General features: G+C 43.9%; 1 protein-coding gene across 3 annotated transcripts in view; it reads right to left on the reverse strand.

Moving 5' to 3' along the window:
• Positions 1-15175, reverse strand: part of RDX (radixin) — a 100665-nt gene that overhangs the window by 22244 nt on the left and 63246 nt on the right. For all 3 annotated transcript variants that reach the window (XM_084842764.1, XM_084842765.1, XM_084842763.1), the window contains one exon: positions 9569-9652. In XM_084842764.1, the coding sequence (XP_084698890.1) occupies positions 9569-9652 (84 nt within the window). The remainder of the gene's footprint in view (positions 1-9568; positions 9653-15175) is intronic.

Raw genomic sequence — 15175 nt, forward strand, 5'->3', positions numbered from 1 at the left:
GATCTTGCCGGCGGCTGCCTTTAATCAGGCGGGCCACCGCGTTCTGCACCAGCTGCAACTTCCAAACAGGCTTCAAGGGTAACCCCACACACAGCACATTACAGTATTCTAGGCGAGAGGAGACCAGGGCATGAACTACTCATGGGAGAAGATGGTTAGGGAGATAGGGGCACAGCCGCCATGTCAGATGGAGTTGGTACAGCGCTACCTGGCTCATAGCTGACACCTGAGCCTCCATGGACAGCTGGGAGTCTAAAATTAGCCCCAGACTGCGGACCTGGTCCTTCTGGTGTTTAATGGGGTGAAGCTACCCCTGGTCAACATCCCCCAACCTCCCCTTGTCACCCACAAAAAGTACTTCGGTTTTGTCAGGGTTCAGTTTCAGCTTAGTCCTTTCGATCCAGCCACTCACCGACACTTGGACAGGGTTTCTATAGCAAACCTTGGCGATGATTTAAATGAGAGGTACAGTTGCATGTCATCTGCATATTGGTGACACTGAACCCCAAACCTCCTGATGATAGCCCCCAGTGGCTTCATATAGATGTTAAATAACATTGGGGAGAGAACAGAACCCTGTGGCACCCCGCAAGTGAGCAGCCAAGGGTCTGAAGTCTCCTCCCAAGGGCTACCCTCTGGTACCTGCCAGAGAGGAAGGAATGGAACCACCGTAATATGGTGTTCCTATGCCCAACCCCTCCAGGTGGTCCAGGAGGATACCATGGTCAATGGTATCAAAAACTGCTGAGAGATCAAGGAGAACAAGGAAGGAGCATTTGCCCCTACCCAGAGCCCTCCCTGTATCATTCACCAAGGCGACCAAGGTCATTTCTGTCCCATGCCCAGGCCTGAAGCACGATTGAAATGGATCCAGATAATTGTCTTCTTCCAAGTGCGCCTGCAACTGCAAAGCCACCACCCGCTCAATCACCTTGCCCCAAAACGGCAGATTCGAGACAGGACAAAAGTTGTTCAAGACTTAGGGATCCAAGGGATCATAGAATCACAGAATAGTAGGGTTGGAAGGGGCCTACAAGGCCATCGAGTCCAACCCCCTGCTCAATGCAGGAATCCAGTTCAGAGCATCCCTGGCAGATAGATGGCTGTCCATCCTCGTCTTGAATGCCTCCAGTGTGGGGAATCCCACTACATCCCTAGGTAATTGGTTCCACTGTCATATTCCTCTAACAGTCAGGAAGTTTTTCCTGATGTTCAGCCGGAACCTGGCTTCCTGTCACTTGAGCCCATGATTCCGTGTCCTGCACTCTGGGATGATTGAGAAGAGATCCTGGCCTTCCTCTCTGTGACAAGCTTTCAAGTACATGAAGAGCACTATCATATCTCCCCTCAGTCTTCTCTTCTCACAGCTAAACATGCCCAGTTCTTTCAGTCTCTCCTCACGGGGCTTTGGTTCCAGTCCCCTGATCTTCTTTGTTGCCCTCCTCTGAACCCTCTCCAGTTTCTCTGCATCCTTCTTAAAGTGTGGTGCCCAGAACTGGACACAATACTCCAGATGAGGCCTAACCAGTGCTGAGAAGGGGGGAACTAGTACTTCCTGGGATTTGGAAGCTATGCTTCTATTAATGCAGCCCAAAAGAGCATTGGCCTTTTTTGCAGCCACATCATATTGTTGGCTCATATTCAGCTTGTGATCGACAACAATTCCAAGATCCTTCTCGCTTGTAGTGTTGTTGAGCCACGTATCCCCCATCTTGTAACTGTGCATTTGGTTTCTTTTTCCTAGGTGCAGAACTTGGCATTTATCCCTATTCAATGTCATTTGGTTGTTTTCTGCCCAGTGCTCCAGCCTATCAAGATCACTTTGAATTTTGTTTCTGACTTCCAGGGTATTCGCTATCCCGCCCAATTTTGTGTAATCTGCAAATTTGATCAGCATTCCCTGCACCTCCTCATTAATAAAAATGTTGAAGAGCACTGGGCCCAGGACTGAGCCCTGCAGTACCCCGCTCATTACCTCTCCCCAGTTGGGAAGATCCCATTGATAAGCACGCTTGGAGTCCAATTCTGTAGCCAACTGTGGATCCACCTGATAGTTGTTTCATCTAGCCCACTTTGAGCTAGTTTTCTCATCAGGATGTCATGGGGCACTCTGTCGACAGCTTCGCTGAAATCGAGGTATATGATGTCCACAGCATTCCCACAGTCCACAAGGGCGGTTACCTGATCAAAAAATGAGATTAGATTTGTCTGGCAGAATTTGTTCTTGACATATCCATGTTGCCTTTGAGTAATCACTGCATTGTTTTCAAGGTGCTTACAGATGGATTGCGTTATCATCTGCTCCAGAATCTTCCCAGGGACTGATGTCAGACTGACTGGTCTGTAGTTCCCAGGTTCCTCCTTTTTGAAGATAGGGACAACATTAGCCCTCCTCCAGTCATCTGGCATTTCACCCGTCCCCCATGATTTCTCAAAGATAATAGACAGTGGTTCTGAGAGCTCTTCTGCCCGTTCCTTTTGTTTTGAGGTCATCTCTAAGCTTGTTGTGAAGCCACATTGGCTTCTTTGGTTGTCTTCCACCTTTTTTTCTTGTTGGAATAGTTTGTAATTGTGCCTTGAGAATTTCCGTTTTTTAAAAACTCCCACCCATCTTGGATTCCTTTTCTCATTAGAGTCACTTGCCATGGGACCTTACTTATCATTGTTCTGAGTTTATTAAAACTGGCTTTCCTAAAATCCCAGGTACGTGTTTGGCTACACTCGACTTTTGCTTCCTTTAGAACCATGAACTCAAGTACAATGTGTTCACTTTCCCCCAGAGTTCCCATAACTGCTACTTAATCCACTAAGTCATCTCTGTTGGTTAGGATCAAGTCAAGGATAGCCAATCCTCTAGTTCCTTCCTCTACTTTCTGTAGGAGGAAGTTATCCATAACACAAGTCAGGAATCTCTTGGAGGGGCCATATTTTGCAGAATTTGTCTCCCAACAGTTATCAGGGAAATTGAAGTCCCCCACTACTACTACATCTTGCTTCCTTGAAACACTGGCTATTTGCTTTTCAAAAGTTTCATCATCTTCTCCTTGATTGGGTGGCCGGTAGTAGACTCCAACCCCCATGTTCCTTTTATTCTTTGCTTCATTTATTTTGATCCAGATGCTCTCGATGGGGCTATCAAGCTCATCCTCCTGTATTTATGTGCAGAGATACATATTTTTCACATATAGTACAACTCCACCTCCCTTTCTGTTCCCTCTGTTCTTTTTGAACAAGTTATATCTTTCAATTGCTGTATTCCAGTCATGGGAGTCATCACACCAAGTTCCAGTTACATCTATCAAGTCATAATTTCCCTCCTGTATTAAGAGTTCAAGTTCATTCTGTTTGTTTCCCATACTCTGGGCATTAGTATATAGACATCGAAGACCATGTGCTTCATGGTCTGGCTTTCTTCCTACATGTTTTTGAAGCCTATTATTGGGTGCTATTAGAGCTGTTCTCTCCGTTGTGGTGCATGAGCTTTCGTCCATTTTTACTTCGTCCAACTCTACGTCTCCCTCCCCTGTAGGATTCAGTTTAAAGCCCTCCTGCTGATGTTCTTCATGCTGTGGCCAAACACATTCTTCCCATCCTTTGTGAGGTGCCACCATCCCTTGCCAACAGTCATTCCTCCAGGAAATATAACCTGTGGTCCCAGAATCCAAATCTGTTGCGTCGGCGCCACCTTTATAGCCAGTCATTCACCCGGAGTATTTTCCTTTCCCTTTCTATCCCTCTTCTAACTACTGGAAGGATGGATGAGAAAACCATCTGGGCCCCAAAGTTCTTGAGTTTCCTTCCCAAGCTTCAAAATCTGACATGATTTCTTCATAGCTCCACTTGGCAGTATCATTTGTTCCCACATGGATGAGAAGAAAGGGATACCTATCAATGGGCTTTATGAGTGTAGGCAACCCTTCAGTCACATCTCTAATCTATCCTCCTGGGAGGCAGCATACCTGGCAAGTTCATGGGTCTTCACAACTTACTCGGGTTTCGATCCCAAGCAGCAAGGAGTGTAGGCCTTGGTTTCATTGCCTCTGCTTGACTGACCTTCAGCCTCTTGCTCACTGTCATGTGGGGTCCCCTGTAATTCTATCTCCAGTCTATCAAGATCACTTTGAATTTTGTTTCTGTCTTCCAAAGTTTTAGCTATCCTGCCCAATTTTGTGTCACCTGCAAATTTGATCAGCATTCCCTGCACCTCCTCCTCCAAGTCATTAATAAAAATGTTGAAGAACACTGGGCCCAGGACTGAGCCCTGAGGTACCCCTCTCGTTACCTCTCCCCAGTTTGAGAAGGTCCCATTGATAAGCACTCTTTGAGTCCCATTCTGTAGCCAACTGTGGATCCACCTGGCGGTTGTTTCATCTAGCCCACTTGGAGCTAGTTTGCTCATCAGGATATCATGGGGCACTTTGTCGAAAGTTTTGCTGAAGTCGAGGGATATTATGTCCACAGCATTCCCACAGTCCACAAGGGAGGTTACTTGAGCAAAAAATGAGATCAGATTCGTCTGGCAGAATTTGTTCTTGACAAATCCATGTTGGCTTTGAGTAATCACGGCAATGTTTTCAAGGTGCTTCCAGATGGATTGCTTTATCATCTGCTCCAGAATTTTCCCAGGGATTGATGTCAGACTGACTAGTCTGTAGTTCCCAGGTTCCTCCTTTTTACCCTTTTTGAAGATAGGGACAACATTAGCCCTCCTCCAGTCATCAGGCACTTCCCCTGTTCTCCATAATAGACAGTAGTTCTGAGAGTTCTTCTGCCAGTTCCTTTATTACTCTAGGATGCAGTTCATCTGGCCCTGGAGATTTGAACTCATTCAAAGTAATTAGGTGTTCCTTGACCATATGCCTATCGATCTCAAGCTGCTATCCTGCCCCTTCAGCCTGTACTTCGCCTTTGCCAGGGCGGTCATAGACCCTCTTTTGGGAGAAGACTGAGCCAAAGTAGGAATTGAGCACCTCTGCTTTTTCTTTGTCATCTGTTATCATTCTTCCATCTTTATTTAATAGCTGAACAACCATTTCTTTCCTCTGCCTCTTACTATGCACGTATCTGAAGAAAGCCTTTTTGTTGTTTTTAGCATCCCTCGCTAATCTCAGCTCGTTCTCAGCTTTAGCCTTCCTGACGCCATCCCTGCAATTCTGTGCTACCTGCCTGTACTCTTCCTTTGTTACTTGGCCTTCTTTCCACTTCCTATATGTGTCCTTTTTTGTTTTGAGGTCATCTCTAAGCTTTTTGTGAAGCCACATTGGCTTCTTCTGTTGTCTTCCACCTTTTCTTCTTGTTGGAATTGTTTGTGATTGTGCCTTGAGAATTTCCTTTTTTAAAAGCTCCCACCCATCTTGGACTCCTTTTCTCGTTAGTGTTGCTTTCCATAGGACCTTACTGATCATTGTTCTTAGTTTATGAAAATCAGCTTTCCTAAAATCTAGGGTACGTGTTTGACTACACTCGGCTCTTGCTTCCCTTAGAACCAAGAACTCAAGTGCAACATGGTCACTTTCCCCCAGAGTTCCTGTAACTGCTACTTTATCCACTAAGTCATCTGTGTTGGTTAGGATCAAGTCAAGGATAGCCGATCCTCTAGTTCCTTCCTCTACTTTCTGTAGGAGGAAGTTATCCGCCACACAAGTCAGGAATTTCCTGGAGGGGCCATGTTTTGCAGAATTTGTCTCCCAACAAATATCGGGGAAATTGAAGTCCCCCATTACTACTACATCATGCTTCCTTAAAACATTGGCTATTTGCTTTTCAAAAGTTTCATCCTCATCTTCTCCTTGGTTGGGTGGCCGGTAGTAGACTCCGACCACCAGGTTCCTTTTATTCTTTGCTCCATTTATTTTGATCCAGATGCTCTCGATGGGGCTATCAAGCTCATCCTCCTGTATTTCTGTGCAGAGATATGTATTTTTCACATACAGTGCAACCCCACCTCCCTTTCTGTTCCTTCTGTTCTTTTTGAACAAGTTATATCCTTCAATTGCTGTATTCCAGTCATGAGAGTCATCCCACCAAGTCTCAGTTATACCTATCAAGTCATAATTTCCCTCCTGTATTAAGAGTTCAAGTTCGTTCTGTTTGTTTCCCATACTCTGGGCATTAGTATATAGACATTGAAGACCATGTGCTTCATAGTCTGGCTTTCTTCCTACATGTGTCCGAAGACTATTATTGGGCGCTATCAGAGCTGTTCTCTCCATTGTGGTGCATGAGCCTTCGTCCATTGTTACCCCCAACATTACATCTCCCTTCCCCGTAGGATTCAGTTTAAAGCCCTCCTGATGAAGTTCTTCATGCTGTGGCCAAACACATTCTTCCCAGCCTTTGTGAGGTGCAACCCATCCCTAGCCAACAGCCCATTTTCCAAGAAGTATAGCCCGTGGTCCCAGAATCCAAATCTCTCATGCCGGCACCACCTTGGTAGCCAGTCATTCACCTGGAGTATTTTTCTTTCCCTTTCTATCCCTCTTCTAACTACTGGAAGGATGGATGAGAAAACTATCTGGGCCCTAAAGTTCTTGAATTTCCTTCCCAAAGCTTCAAAGTCTGACTCCAGTCCTCTTACTTTTTCTTCCAGCAGCGTGATCAACTTGCACTTGTTGCAGGTGTAGGCCGTGTTGTTCTCAGGCAAGAAAACAAACACTGCTCAAACCTTGCAGGTTACCACCACTGGAGAGTCTTGTCCTTCTCCTTCCATAGTCTCTTTTCCCTTTTTGTGTCTAGCTTTGTGATTGTTCTAGACTAGCCTGTGCCTGCTCCTCTACTCACTAGAGGTTAAAAGCAGAGTCCCACTCTTTGCCTCTGTCTCCTTTGTCTCCTCTGCCACTGCTACTCCCCTGGCCAACTCCTGTTTGCTCCCCCTGTTCGCTCGCTCTGGTTGCTCGCTCTCTGGGAGCTTGCTTGCTTCTGTAGTCCCTGGACCAGCTGGAGCAGCTTCATCTGCTCAGCTGGGAGGCAGGAAACAGACTGCAGCTTCCTGCCCACAGCTGCTGGGAGTACTCAGGCCACACACACCCAATTCAGTTGGAGCTCTCAGGAGCACCTGGTGACCTCACAGCCACTCAGAAGAATAAAGGGCAGTCCCTGGGCTTCCTGCAGCCCACTTATCTCTTTGCCTCTGTCTCCTTTGTCTCTTCTACCACCTGGTGAGCTCACAGCCACTCAAAAGGAAAAAGGACAGTCCCCTGGGCTTCCTGCAGCCCATTTACCTCTTTTCCTCTGTCTCCTCTACCACTGCAACTCCCCTGGCCAACTCCTGTTTGCTCCCCCCGTTTGCTCGCTCTGGTCACTCGCTCTCTGGGAGTTTGCTTGCTTCTGTAGTCCCTGGAACATGCTGGAGCAACTTCCTCTGCTCTGCTCAGCTGGGAGGTGGGAAACAGACTGAGTGCTTCTTTAACAGTGGTCTTATCACCACTTCCTTGAGGGCTGATGGCATTGCTCCCTCCTTGAGGGAAGCATTCACCACTGCCTTGATTACATATCCATGAAAGAAAACCTTACACTCTATAAACATATAAAGCTATGAACTTGGCAAACCAGAATAGCTAAACTAAATCCACTAATTTTCAGGTTTTCCTTAAGGTAGCTAATACAATGGCACACAACTTGGTCACTATTTTTCCTTGGTTTAATTCAAAATAAGCAGACCACAGCAATGAAAAATCGGGGTGTGCCAAAACCCAAACCAGGCTGATTCAGACAGTTTCGGGAGATGCCTGAATTGAAGCGGGGCTCCTCCAAAGCAGAGCACAGACAGTGTGTCTCCAAAACTGGATACACCCCCTGCACCCCAGCTCTCCATAAAAGGAAAATACCAGGGTTGGGAGAGGAAGAGAGGAGGGAGTGTAGTTTTGTGACCGGCAGCTCTAGCTTCTAATCACAGTGAATGCCTTCACCAGGGCTCTCCAATCCCAGGGCTTTGGGGGAGGGATGTTGAAGTAACATCTCACAGGACTGATCCAGTCAGTGTTCAGTGCTCTTTGCTAGTTCTATCACCCAAGAGCAGGAAAGTTAAAAGACTTTTGGTGGAGTCTGTAGGACCTGGGGAGGTGTAGGCTTGGGTGCTGGCTTGGAACATCCTGGATGTTCAATTTCTTCTGACGCTGTATGCTCCACACCCATCATCCACCCATGACCTATTCCACTTTCTATTACTTTGGTGCCAATTGAGCAGAAACAAAAAAAAGCCTTAAACTGTTTTTCATTCATCAAAACTCCCTGGCCCCTGCATTCATCCATAGGAAATGCTGCAGGTTTCTTGCCTAAGGACACCTCTATTACATATGTTATTGTCATACAAACTCCCAAAAAAAACTTGGATCACTTACCGCACCTGAATCTAAGCACTTCCCTTACGCACAAAACACTGCACCAATCTGTCTAAAATTTTACAGGTTTCTTAACTAGGGACATCTCTATGCTGTAGGCCATTTTCATAACAATTGTCCATAAAAAAAAACATAGGCACATCTTTTTTGGGAAACCCCCAACCTGTAATGGCTGATCTTGCACAAAAACTCCTAAATCTATTAATCTGAAACTTGGCAGGCTTGATCCCCTCAGAAGGGGCAGCTATCCCTGCAATTCTCATCCAATTATTTTATTTTATCTGCCAAAAAATAAAGAAGTTATTGCCAGTTCCCTGAAAAAAAATCTAAATTTAAAGGTGTTTAGCACAAAAACCTCTGTACCTATTTGTTTGAAATTTGGCAGAGGTAATCCCCTCATAAGGTGCTACTGTGCCTGCAAATGTCATCTATTTCTAAAATAAAAAAAACTTATAGCTGTTTGTTGATTTCCAGTAACATTCAATAGGAGACATGAAGATTTGGATTGCTGACAAGAAGATTAGTATCTGGACCCAAGCTGAAGCGGGTGGACTCCAAAGACATCCAAGCCGAATCAGGCTGTTTTCCAAATCTTGTTTTCTGAATGTGCAGACTCCTACTGAAACACTGTTACCAAATTACCAAGAATATCTCAGTTCTCAAAATATTTCTCCAAATCTGCAGTAATTAGGGCCTGGTCCAAAAGATTCTCTCAAGATGCTTCCCACACTGATCATTTAGAAAATGTGGCATGCTTTGAAATACAACAGTTTGTACTGTTATAGCACTTTGTCTACTACAGCAGTGATTATTCTAGATAAACCTGATTCAGAGGTAAAGGCAAACTATAGCTGGTCATTATGCTGATCAGGCATGAACTTTGGGCTAATGCTCTTGCTCCTACCCTTTCCCACATCCTTCATGTGTGAGGTAAGATATAAGAAGCCTCTGGTCACAACAAACAAACAGTTCCTTGTTTTGTTTGTGTTGGTTAAACTATAGTTTCTGATTTGACATCCTGGTTTGTGAAGAATCTGTGAACAAGATGGTTTGAACAAGCCACATTTTGCTCTATTATAAAAATGTGATTTGTTGCAGACTGTCATCAAAAGGCTTTCCCCTCATGCAAAAAGGTGGCAGGAGCACATGGGTCCAAAGTCCGTACCTGTTCATTCTTCAAACAAACCATGGTTTGTTACATGTGAAGTAGGCCAAAGTAAAAAGCTTACCTGATCAAAAAGCTGCTTTCCTGTTGTGTTGGGTTGGATGGCAAATTCCAGCTCTGCATCCATTGTGGTAACTCTTACATTAATCTGCACAGAACAAAAATGCATATTCTAAATAGAGAGTTTTCATACTTTGATCAGAAAGTCAATATCAAATTATAAATATTGATATGATCTCTTGTACATTTCCTGTAACAAAAGAAAAAGATAAGCTATCAAATGAAAAATTGGTAGAATGAAAGCTTTATCTGAAGACAAAGATTTGTATTCATTGGCAGTTAAAATCATAACCTAGAATGCAACAATGACATTCTATTACCTGGAAAATTATTTAATTGATCTATCGAAGTTTACTCTAAGAGGAGCCCTAGACCTTTTGTATTTGCAATATAATACCTTCAGCAGTACAGAAATGTGTGCCATTGTTTTTGTGGGGAGGAGGAAGTAGAAGATACTGCCAACTGTATATATTATATGGGATATATTGCTCAATTTAACAGAAATTAGAATTGTTTTAGTCCAATGAAAGTGAGAAAATCCAAATTCTGGCAACTTTTACTCTGGCAGCTGTAAAACAACCTATCTATTTATCTATCTATCTATTTCTATACCACCCAACAGCCGAAGCTCAAACCTAAATAATTGCTCCTTATTATTTAAAATACCCATTGAATATTGGTATACATTCTTTTGTGGCTGATTTTTGTTCCATGATCTCCTAAACCTTTACTGTTTAAATCAGGGTGGGGAACCTTGGGAGGGCTGAGTTGATTCTGAGCAAGCATGATGGGGGCCACCATGTCAGCAATGGGAATGGCTGCAAAGAGGGTGGGGCCAACCCACTACTGGCATGTGGCTCTAAACATGATTGCTGAGACCCTATTAACTCACATCACCCTTTCCCCATTGCAATCAGGGGTTTTTAAAAGCCTCCATCAGTGGTAATGGAGACTTTTCTAAAGCCTGATTGGGGGGGAGGGGTTGCAGGGTTGGGGAGGGTTAAACCTTCTCTCCCCAGCAGCGCGCCCCCCCCCCCGAAGGACCTCTATCCTGTAATAAGGCTTTGAAAAAGCCTACATTAAATGGGCGAGGGGTGATTTTTTGAGGGGGTCACAAGGTTGGGAAGGGGTAGGTTAGTCTTTCTCTCCCCAACTGTAACTCCCCCCCCCCATGCCTCCCACACTGAAATTGGGCTTTTAAAGTCCTCACTTGCAGTATGGGAAGGAGGAGGGGAAATCCCTTATCTCCAGAGATAAGGGCAGGGGTTCCCCATCCCTGGTTTAAATATGTCCCTCTACTTTTGTCATCACCAAAACAAATTAAATTGAACAGAACTGTATAAAATATCTACAGAACAAAATGCAATCAGTTTTACAGCTAGATGAACTAAATACAAAATAGGCATTATGCAGATCATACTGAAAGCTCTGTTTCTCTTCTCTCCTTCTGTTCTGCAAGCTACCGGAATGCCTGCTGCTAGGTGATGACTGGGGAGAGCCAAAGGCAGGCCATTTGCTAGCTTTCTGCTATTCAACCTTGCAACACTTCTTTGAAATACAGCTGTTTTTAATTAGGCTGTGTGTATTTAAATAACTAGTTTTTCCTCCGAGACATAGGATAGGAGATTGGCATCTGAAGAGCAAGCAACACTTTTACATTATACGAAGTCAGTCAGTTTATCTCCAAGATGTTAATGTTTGTTCACAGTTTGTATATTTTCAGCCTTTCTTTATGTTTTACAGCTTTTTATATCTTTGCATGGTGACATATTTGCATTATTGATGTGATATATAACGTTGAACACAGTATACTATGTTACTTTATAGTAAGTCTATAAGTATTGTACACTGTATTGCCCTGAAGAAGGGCCTGTGTGTGGTCCGAAACGCATAGGGATTTTTTATCACTGAATAAAACAAATTTCATCTACCCCTTTGCTTTTGGCTTTTTGGCATCCTTCTGCTATCCTAACAGTATATCATTGTCTTGCTAGCTAAATGCCTGTCCCTTTGATGGAATTTTCAAGAAACGACCCTTGCTATTCCACGCTGTTAGCACAGGGCATGCCAGGGGTAGGGCTAGCTCCATCATTTGTTCCCTCATAGTGTGATGAGAAGTCTGTTTCTGGACCTGATTCAAGGTGGTGGTCTTTGCCTTTAAAACCCTAAATGGCTTGGAACCAGGGTAGCTTCTTCAACATGAACATGCCCAATCTTCTTTGGAAGTCCTTCTCTGGATACCTCTGCCATCTGTGGCTCAGTAGCTACTAGAGGAAGGTCCTTTTTTCTGATGTCACGCAAATTGTGAACTTCCCTTGGGTCACATCACTTCCGTTGCTATCCTTTAGGCATCCGGTGAAATCTGTCCTGTTCTTGTGAACATTTAATGGCATTTAATTGCTTTTATAATTTAGTGCTCCTGCCTGCCCCAAAATTAGAAGTGGTCATCTCAGGTTCCTTTTTGGTTTTGTTTTCTGTTTAGTTGATAGAACTTTTATTGGGTTTTTATATTTATTGTTAAGCACCCTGAAACTTTAGCAACACGCACATATTTTCTATGCATATGTAATGGTTGGGTCCTGCTGCTCTTTGAAATGTTCAAATACCTAAGCAGAACTACAGAAGCCTGAACAGACACATTTCTCTTCTGAGAGCATTATGCAGAAACTGAACTCATCATCTGTGATTTTTGTTTGGCAAATACAAAAACATTGCTTCTATCAATCTAACAAAAATCCAGTCTTAAAACCTAAAACCTTAAAAGTGAGGTCAGGTTTCTCCTCTCCCGTGCAGCTGCCTTGAGTGCCACATTTTGGTAGAAAGGCAGGGTATAAATCAAATAAATAAATATTTTCTCAAAATTTAACTTAATATAGAGTTACAATGTAAATCAATATGAACAGTGGCCTATTTTTACCATGAGAGTGCTTGCAAAATAATACTATATCTAAAATAGATTTTACATCTATTATTGCACTAGTGTTCAAAAAATCAATTTCAGATTTTAGCCCCAATACACCAATAAGCACTGGACTTGGGTTATTATGCGTAGAAGTTAAATTTGCAAACAGTATGACTAGTTCCCACTTTGAGCAATTTACATCCCTGCTGCACTGGAAATGGCACTCAAGGATATATCTGGAAAAGGATGCTTTTGTTTTATAGATACTCTGAAAAGGATGTTGCATACCTAAATGGGTAGGCAAACACCAGAAAAAATGTACATTTATATGCATTTGTTAGAAAAAAAGTCAAACCAGTAAATGATATAGTGTAGTAAGAAGAATTGAGTTGAAAAAGTAAATGCTTTTCTCAGCGGGATTAAAAAATTAAGCCTGGAGGCAAAGTCAGCCCCATTCCTCAGAGTTTGCTAGAGAATTATGGCTTGCTTTGCAGGAGCAGAAGTCAAAGGAGCTTGCCTCAAAGAGATCATTTGCGTTGTACAAGGTGTGTCAAAGTTCTGCCCCCATTGTAAGTGAGATGCTTTCTTCTCTAATGACTCGGCAGGGTGCATGAATCCATTGTAAATATGTTGTGTATCTGAACTATCTGCTACTGGCATCATGTTTTTTTTTCCTCCAAAGTCCTGTCTTCTATATGGTTCTGGGGAGTTGTCACTGAAGGCAGCCTACTTGGCTAACAGCTATGGAAATGACAGGCTACTAATTTAGTAGACTAGTATAAGGAGGCAATCCTATGGCCCTTAGACAGTGTATCTGGTGCCACAGAATAGTTCGAACTCCTGGATGCGAGGTCTGAGGGAGTGCTCCAACCTCGGACCCAGCAGTCCAAGCTCCCCTCCCTGTCACAGCAGGTGTGGAGAGAACCATGCCAGCTGCCTTTCCGAGGACAAATAAGCAACCATGGAAGGGAGGTAAAGGGGGCGTTCCAATGGGTGGGAAGGGGACTGGACTGAGGAGACAATTTTACGAGGAATCCTCCAGCCTCCCCAGCCTTCCCCTCCCCAATGCCTCAGCTAGACAGGTGAAAAAGCCCATCTAGCTAAAATACAGAGCAGGAGGAGTGCAGAGGCAAAGATTGCCTCAGCGCTCTTCCCATTCTGCATAGGATGCCCATCGGCCTCCAGGTTTAGAGGCTAACAGGCATCCAGATAGGACTGCACCCTAATCTGCATAAGTTGGCCAACTTTCCTGCCAGAATTAGTCACAACATTTATGGAGGATGCAGCCACTCTGATTAGTCCTAACAGGAGCCCAAGAAATGCACAAATGGCCTACTGGCCCCACAGTACCCATCAATACTGATGCCAAGATCAAGTGTGCATACTCCAGAATTTCCCTCATTTTCTCCTAACGAAAGCCTTTGTTGTATCAGAGGATGCTCCCCAAATTCCCACGTTGAAGATGTTGCTCTTTAGGCTGCTTTCAAAAGCTGCTGGGATAGTGGCACCACTAGGCCTGGACTGCATGATATAGGTCCAGGGACCTGTGGTCCGGGATTTCCCCCAAACATCCTCCACTGACAGGCAGCAATAGCACCAGGGTAAGGTTTGGCATGCAGTAAAGGAAAGCACTACTTCAGTGAGTCCAGACTAGAAATGCACACCATTTTAAATAATAGTACTTTCCCAAGTGTGACAGTGGCAGCAAGCTGAACCAATCAGCTTGCTGCCTTTTGGGCTGCACAGCCCTCTCTACTCTGGGGAACATATTGGCTTGACTAACAGAAACAGAGCTCTCCTTTACAGGCTAAGCTTTGCCCTGCTGCCTGCCTTGGTGTTGTTTGGCTCCCTGCGCCCAGCCAGTGCTTCCACCGCTGGTAAAGAAGGAGAAGACTGGGGAGAAAGGGAAACAAATTATTCCCTTTTCCTACCTTTTCCCCACAAACATTGTACAGCAGTTGCTGGGTGCACTAGAGCTTTGCTCTGACAACCTCTGTAAAATGTTTTTTTAAAAAAGAAGGGAAGGGACCTGCTTGTTCCCTTCCTGCTGCCACCTGATTTTTTTTTTGGGGGGGGGAGAGCAAGCGACTGACCAGGGTATTGGGGGAAGGGGAGAGAAATAGCAGGGCACCCAGTGGTACCTTCCCCATCCCAAATCTGGAAGCCACACTCTGCTAGGGGGAGCACTAAGAGTAGAGATATAAAATTTCCAGAATTTTGGAGGCCATGGGGAAAAACATGTTTTTTTTCTGGGTGGTTTCAGGAAAAAAAAGGAAATTTGGGGGAAAATGGAAAAATAAGCAATACTGGGGGCGGGGGTGTTAGTGCTCCTTACAGATTTAAAGGTACTGTTTTTTTAGGACAGTCTTCCTCAACTTGGTGCCCTCCAGATACTGGTGCCCCATCAGCCTCAGGCAGTATGGCCAATAGTCAGAAATGCTGGGCACTGTAGTCTAAAACATCTGTAGGGCACCAGGTTCGGGAGGGCTGATTTAGGAACATAAAAGCAGTCTTTATGTTCCTAAAGTTATATTATGTATAACTTGGTTTGCTCACTAAACTATCATTATATTTAAAAAGTTTTAAAAGTAAACTTATTAGTAAATTTGTAATTATTGTCTGTTTATTATTATTAAATTATATTTAAATTATAGTTTAAATTATTACATTTAAATTATACTTTTAAATTTAATATACCAAACATGATAA

This window comes from Heloderma suspectum, chromosome 3 (assembly GCF_057233095.1).
Source record: "Heloderma suspectum isolate Gila_16-S chromosome 3, 16-S_ref, whole genome shotgun sequence".
Lineage (NCBI taxonomy): Eukaryota > Metazoa > Chordata > Lepidosauria > Squamata > Helodermatidae > Heloderma > Heloderma suspectum.